This window comes from Cyrtonyx montezumae, unplaced genomic scaffold (assembly GCF_038088225.1).
Source record: "Cyrtonyx montezumae isolate F1298 unplaced genomic scaffold, pur_monq_1.0 scaffold_18, whole genome shotgun sequence".
Taxonomy (NCBI): domain Eukaryota; kingdom Metazoa; phylum Chordata; class Aves; order Galliformes; family Odontophoridae; genus Cyrtonyx; species Cyrtonyx montezumae.
Genome location: NW_027071914.1, coordinates 7,770,217 through 7,777,942, shown reverse-complemented (window position 1 = coordinate 7,777,942; position 7,726 = coordinate 7,770,217). Strand labels below are relative to the sequence as shown.

General features: G+C 39.6%; 1 protein-coding gene across 1 annotated transcript; it reads right to left on the bottom strand.

Annotated features, from left to right (window-relative positions):
* Positions 1-1,743: 1,743 nt before the first annotated feature.
* LOC136047433 (ovomucoid-like) lies at positions 1,744-6,825 on the bottom strand. Its single transcript, XM_065734516.1, has 4 exons — positions 6,676-6,825; positions 4,807-4,826; positions 2,900-3,027; positions 1,744-2,350 (listed from the first exon to the last, which is right to left on the bottom strand). Exons 1-4 carry the CDS (start codon positions 6,737-6,739, stop codon positions 2,305-2,307), a joined length of 258 nt encoding a protein of 85 aa, XP_065590588.1. The 5' UTR covers positions 6,740-6,825; the 3' UTR covers positions 1,744-2,304.
* Between the last annotated feature and the right edge of the window lie 901 nt (positions 6,826-7,726).

The window sequence follows — 7,726 nt, the reverse complement described above, 5'->3', positions numbered from 1 at the left end:
ATGTTCAGTAGTTACTGTTACCAGGATAGGTAATGCTTTAGGAAAATGGAGAATCAGAAAAAGAAGGAACTTTGTATTTGACATAAAAATGCAGAATATTTTCATTTCATTCTGTTTGCTTGGTTGGAATATACCGCTCAAGTTTTCTAGACTTATGTACTTCAGCATTTCATTACTCCCCATTTTTTCCTTTTGTATTTTTTTGTTTTTTTCAGCTTTATCATTCTTTTGATTGTTCCTTGCCAAATTCATACAGCTTTTACTGCTGATGAGCTTTTAAATTTATTTTTCAAAAAAAATACTGTTAATGTTTGGATTCTGAGTTTTCTAAGAGTCTCTTCCAAAAGGTCTATTGAGTATCTGAAAGGCAGCAGATATATAAGAAAGAAAAAAGATCTTTGGGATTCCTTGGGGTTAAGACCTCCTACGTGCCACATACTGCTTTGTGTGAAGTTTTCATCTATATAGTTGAGAACCAAAGTCAGAAAAAAAGAGTATTGAATTTCAAATCCATTTTGACCCCTGTAGGTTACTAAGCTATAATCAGAGCAATCAATATCAAATACCAAAAGATTTATTTTACTGAGTTGTATGGGCAATTAGTTTAAAAATAGTTCAACCAGTTCATATTATAAACCAAAGACTAGAAATGCATATACATGTTAACAGCAAATTAGACAGAGCCTCTCTCATGCAGTGGCTGGCTGGTCTCGTAATATATAAGCTAGTTTCATAGGCTGTCTGTGCTCTGAAATCTCCTTCATCTTCCAGAAGAAGGTGCCTTCATGCAGTTTCCTGTCTGACAATGACCTCTAGCTTTGCAGTATGTGCCTGAGAAGTGTTGGGAAGAATTGTGATTGAAGACAGAGTCATGCTAGGGCCAAGCTGGCTATTTCAAAGTAGGGATGTTGGAGTCCCAGTATTCACAGCTAGGTTCTGGCATGTTTTAATCCTGTGGTAAAGAAGTAACCTGTGAAAGAACATCTCTTTGGTCATTTTCAGCATCACATAATTTCCATTATCTTCCCTGTACAAGAATGAGGATGATGTTCTCAGCTCTGCCAGGACAAATGGCAAATACACAATGGGCCAACAAATCTTCTCAGTCCTTCTGTTACAGAATGGTGTCTGCCTGATACTACAGTGCCATTCAGCCAGCAGTGGAATGGCTCAGCTTTCTGATATCTCACCTTCAAAGGCGAGGACAGCAGTTTCTCATTTTCTGTTCACCTGAAGTACGAGTCTTCAGCCTGACACCTGCATTCCAGTTCCAAAGTTTTCTTCATATATAATACCAGTAAATTCATTCATTAATAAGCTTTAATTGTGGAAAATGTGTTCCCTTGTGTGACTGTTTAATTGTGAAAGACATAAAGCAGCTTAATAATGAAGATAATACAGACGCAATAGCAGAACACAAATTTATTCATGTGTGGGAGCACCAAATTCAGCAGAAGTTAAAGGAATCATTCATAGATCACATTACAGGATCTGACAGAGGCACTGCAATGAGGCTTATGCAGTCCTACACCTTTGTGGATTTGCCTCATTTGAAGGACCAAGTGGGCCTGACTGCAGGGTAAATTTCAATAGCATGAGGCCATCTAGTGTATCTTACTAATATTACAACATTTGTCTTCGGCTCTTTACTCTGCCAACACACTGCCTCTGGTTGCTGCTCTATAACTATTTTCTCTAACCCGGGAAGTGTCTCATTTGTGAAAAACTGATATAACAAATCTATTCTCTAGAGAGCTCACAATGGGCAAAAAGAGTCTACATTTATTTTAATAAACAAGCAACCTAAGAAGTTACACAACATATATGAATCAGAATTGTACAGTCAGAAGAAAAATGAGAATGAAAAATGTAGCTACAAAACTGGAGGAGTCCAAGTGCTTCATAGAGAAGTTGAAGCTTTTGAAAAGAAGTATCTGAAAAAAGCAATGGTAGCAAGCACCAACAAGGAAAACTAAGCAGTGCCTGCAGATGGCAATGTAAGAGGATTTGAACTTTCACTACAGAGACAAATGTATAATGTAGAGCTCACATGAAAGCCAGTATGCTACAGAAAGAGGAATGCTCATGGGAAACCTGAGGAAGTTTTGCAGGGATGGCAGAAGCATCAGTCCCTGCACTCTGGAGCAGGGAGAAGTAACAGATGTCAGAGCACACCTGAAAGGTGTATTTGGAGCTTTGTTCACTATTATTAGTACAGGCAAGATGAATGAAATTAAATTAGGAGGTTGTGATAAGGCAGTGTAAAGCTGTTCTTGGCATTCTTCTCCGTCATGCAGAATTAATTCAGCATACGCCTGCTTGCTTCATACGTAAGGCTCCTCTGCTCCTCCTGCAAAGGAAAGGAAGGACACAGTGCAGACAGTAAACTTTCTATTGTGGACTAAAATCTCTATGAAGTTCTCAGTCAACAATTTTCTAACAGAAAAAAACCACTAAAAACATTTGCAGCAGGCAAGAAGACCCTGATTTGTAAAGCATTTTCTTTTCAAAATGCTGTATTTTATACATAAGAAGAAAGCTCTGATATTTCTGATGTTTCCAATTTGAAAATATTTCCAGTAATGGAAGTGTGGAAAGTCCACATCTGAATTCTGATATGACCCAGTTGGAGCCTGGGTGCCTTGTTAACCCAGTGCTGCTCATTGCACTCTTCTCTTGACTGTCCTACTTCCAGTTTCTGCTAGAGCAGAAAGTTGCTCCCACAAATACCAAAGACATCTCTTCGAATCAAGTGGGCCTTATTGGTGGGAGAAGCAGTTACTCTATAAAGATTAAGCAAAGAAACAGAGCCTGAATATAATGAAGTGGAAATACCAGATAACTCAGCTCATCTCAGATTTGAGCTAATTCAGAAGTCATTACTCAGTATGTTACTCACAGGACTGCCTTGCAGAAAGAACATTTGTTGTTATATGTTTTCCCATCAGAGCCGCAAAAAGGTTGGTAGAGCTTTTCACAGTAGATTGGTCTTCCTCTCTCTAACCTCTTGTATTCACTGCAGTCTACCTGCAAATACAGTATTATTTGTCTTGGAATAAGTCTTTCTCACATTCTTTATTCACCTACAAAATAATGGATAGAAGGAATTTGTGGGCAAGGCTATCAGCTGCTGTAGAGCAGCAGTCAGTGGAGCTCTGCCATCTGCACTAACTGAGCCCAAGCCTCCAAAAAGAAATGTTTCTTCTGGCAGATGTGTGGGATGGCAGTACTGAACATCCCTGGGGACTTTGTGGACTACCTGAATAAAAATACAATATCAGGGAAATAATATAGCCCATTTTCCATCTACAAATTTTGATTCTTATATATATTTTCTCCATGCTTGCAACTGGCAGTAAATTAAGTGAGATTATTTTTCAAGAATGTGAAGGGTTTCTGTCTTTTTATTCCACAAATATAACTTTTGACACTTTTCACACCACTGAAGAGATCCAGCCAGGCAGAATTCAACAAAGTCCTGGGAAAATGAAAAGAAACTGCTGAAAGGCTCTCTCTCATCTGACAACAGGATTGTACTTGTTATAGAAGTGTATATCAAAATGGGAGTACAAAATAATAAAAGAAATCCCTGAAGGAGATCCTGTTCTCTTTCTGGAGCTCAGTCTTCTTTTGTGAAGTTCTCATGTTCTATTCAATGTATTATTCGTTATCCTTGAAAGCTTGGAGTTTGCTTGCCTAAGAAATCAACCTGTCTTTTATGTGCTGCTGCAACTAATGTTGGCTCAACTCAGTTCACTGCCAGTCTCATGAGAATTTGAAACATTAGTATTTGCAGAGAAGCTACGACTGGAGCCTGTCCTTTCTGAAGATCTATTAAAAATATGTGTTACACGTGTAAGCATTTAAAACAGAGCCTGGCTTTTCTGCCCTCTGGTTGTGGCCCCATTTTTTGCCCTTCATCCCATCTCTTAGTGAAGGAATATTACTCCAACCAAGACCTGAAACTTATTGCAGGTTATGACTATTTTTGTGACAGTTGTTGGCCAGGACCTGCATGTAATGAAGAGCATGGAGCTGTGTGTGGTCACCTCCTTCAGCAGCCTGAGCTGTGGCTGCAGTGATGATTGGTAAATTGAGAGGGATCCCCTGACAAAAGGGTCATTAACCAATTACTCTTTGAGATATTCTGGGCTCAAATCCATTGCTTCACAAGAGAAGCATATGGGACGAGGTTAACCTCGTCTCTTCCTTTGGTTGGTCATTTCTCTCTCCTCCAACACATGTCAAATGCTGTGGTCCCAGTCACAGAAGGAGATCAGAAGAGATCTAATGTACAGCAGTTTTCTGCAACATAACCCAACCAGCTTCCAGCATGGAAGGAAATCCATAGCTGGTCAAACACTAACCTGGCAGAGGAGAGGTCAGATGATAAAACATGCTAGAACCTGATGGGTTTGCCTCATATCTGTGTGACACTTGATAACATGGAAAAGGATGTGTAACAGGCTCCTCCTGGAAAACCACGTGTGTCTTAACCTGGGTTCCAGCATCAGAGGATGGTTGTGCTGTACCAGTAGGAGGGTGTATGAATTTGGCTTACAATTTTGCCTTGGTCTATTTCTTGCCCAGACTGTATTATAGGTCTGGGCAAGAAATAGACCAAGGTCTACAACATCTGGAAACTGCCAGAGCAGCTGTATGGAAGCCATGAGTCTCAGCCTCAGGGGTTTCTTTTTGACTTTGGCAGCAGTTGGTTAATGTGTTTTCTCTGATCTCACTAATCTTGGTGCACTGTTGCTACAAACTATTTATTTTTATGCAGAAATAAAGAAGAAAATCACTCACCTCATTCTCTTTGTCAGCATCTGCAATATAAACAGAATCACAAAAGATGAAGTAAAAGAACACAGTTGGTGAATATTCAGTGTTCTGTATATTAGTTCTTCAGTGTTGAATGAGTTATGTGTGACAGGATTTATCCAACAAGTGGGTCACATTGCCTCTTTTACCCTAGAAATCTGTGTCAGCAGCTTGAACAGCCATTGCCATCTGAAGATTGGAGTTTACCATTCCCCTTTTCATCAGAGAAAAATTAAAACCCAGGAGTTAGTAGTACATTAAATGCCCCATGTTCCTCTGGATGAACTAGTTGGGCAGACTGGGTTTCATTCCTACATCTTCCAAAAAACTCATGTGTGGTGGTAAGCAACTCACACGTTCCTTATATATATTTTTTCCTGTTTATAATGAAGATAATAACTTTATTAAAATATAATTTAGATTATAATGATAATGAAATTCAGCTCATAGTAACGCTTCAAAAAGTGTTTTCCCTTGTCTTGGGTTCTAAACTGTTTGGCAGAAGGATTGTTTCCTATTCCATGTACACATTGCACCCAATCTAATTGAGCCCTGATTTCAGGTGGGGCTTCAAAAAGCTCCTTCAAAACAGCTATTCAATGATAATTACACCTCCCAGAAAGTAATCAAGTAACACTGGCATGTCTCCACTGTGGTGACACATTAATTACTTTCTTTAGGAATGTATTTTGTTCTTCTCCTGTCCTGTGATTGTCATTCTATGGCTTCAGAAGGATAAAAGTTATCAGGCAGAGGCTTTTTGTACAGAAGGAGCAGGAAAAGAATGCAATGTGTTATGAAGAACAATACAGCACTAGCACTTGTTTTTCTAATTAAATACAGCTCTTCTGAATCTTTAAAGACAGACAGCTTTCCACTGAACTTCACTTCCATCAAGCTGCCTATGTCTTCTGATTAAATAAAGTCATCCAAGGTAAAAAAGACTGGCACAAGTTACACAGTACACCAAAAAAAGGTCTGGCTCATGAAGTGTTGATCATAAACTTTTGAAGTAGATGACATAAACCAGAATGTCTATGGAAGGAATTTGCTGGAGTTCTTATGGGAGCAATATTTGTTGCTGTTGCTGCAGTGAACGAAACAGTGTAAAAGCATATTTCTCATTTTAAAGCCCCATACCATTTCACTGAGATTGACTTCTTTTCCTAAGAAGCAAAATTTTCAGAGTAGTTTCAAAATGAAAAGGGGTTGTTTTGTTTCATACTTTTAGTTTTGTTTTAACATTTCCATTCTTTTTTGCTTCTTTAACATCAGTAATGCTATTGGACCTCTGTACTAATAGCAAAGAAGACTTGCACTCCTTTCAGTTATTCTAAGTGTACTTAGGATAGTGAAGGTTCAAGAAATTCCTCCCAGCTCCGTATTTTATGATAGAGCAACTTGTGCCTCACAGCTACCTCTAGCATGGTAAACTAACCTCATAAAGAAGTTGCTCACAGCATATTTTATGGCTGGTGCATAATCTGCCATCTCCTGCTTGCTCAGTTTGGCAGGAGAAGGATCTCATTAGCTCCATGCAACCCACTCAGATTGAAGAAGAGATGAGTAGGTAAAAACCTGTTTGAGTTTGGAGGCTTTACAGTTCACTTTTTAGTTGCAGTGCAGAATGCAGCTCTGATTCACACTGCTGTCAAGGAATAGGTTTCGTCTACATAAGTTGGCAGCTACAAAGCTGCTGAAATGCTGCTTGCTAAATAGTGTGTGAGCGTAACATTTCATTTGCCTTCTGCCATCCCAGCCAAGCCACCACTGCTATCTGTCCTAGCAGATCAAGACTTTTCAGCAATGAAACATTATAACTATAGCATGTTATCCAATAAAAACGTTACTCACTTGCTAAGCAAAGAGCCACCAGGGCGAGAAGCACAAAAATGCCTGTTGTCTTCATGGCAGACATGGGTTGTTGTCCTGTTTCACAGTCAATCTGTGCTCTAAGTATTCCAGTACACTTAGCTTAAATATCTGCTTGTGCATCTGTGAGTGCATATATATACGCACACACCAAGAGCAGAAACCCTGGTGATGAAATCCTCCTAACAGAAGGTAATTAGAAGAAGGTGTTGCCCATGGGTAGTGGCAGTAAGAATGTCTTCTGAACAGCATGAAGGTCATAAGTACAGGGCAAAGATGAGAGTCACATTATGGATTGTGTTGATAAAGGAGATGTATTGTATTTTGGCTAATCCCCTTGCCTAATTAACTGTTCCATCTCCATTAGCAAGTTTTAAGAGTGACTCAGTGAGGTGGTTGCTTACTGCTGATCTGTTATTGCCATATTGACCCCTAGAGCTGAACATATTTCCCACGGCAAAATAAATAAATAAAATAGTAATTTCTACTGGGTGTGTTCCAACAGACTGATAAAAGAGTAGCTGAAATGATGGATTTCTATTCTCCTGAAGTTTTGGAGTCCCTTGTTGCTAGCTGTGGGTAAAGCTGATGCTGGTTAGCATGGCCACGCACTGAGTCATTTCCAACAGTTCTCTTCTGATAGAAGTGCATGTTTTATGCGGGTATCCACCCACTTTCACACACAGCCCAGAGGATCCCCCATCTGCCATCAAAGTTTCACCAGCCTGGGGATCAGGAGCAAAGGAGCAAGGATACGACAGTACATAGCTTTGCAAAGAGAAGTGATGAGTTCACAGAGCCTGCACATCCAGCTGAGCTGCTGCCTGGTTTGCTGCCATGGGATGTGCAGCAGGTCCCTCTGCCTGCTCATCCTTTCCTTTGTTGCTTGTTCCAGCCCAAAAGGTGCAGCATTCTTTAAACAAATCAACATAGCTGTGTGTTAGTGACATAATCAACTTCTGCATTACAGAGAAGGGGTAGCACCACAATGGAAATCTCAGATTTGTATATTAATTTTCATATAGCCCAAAGA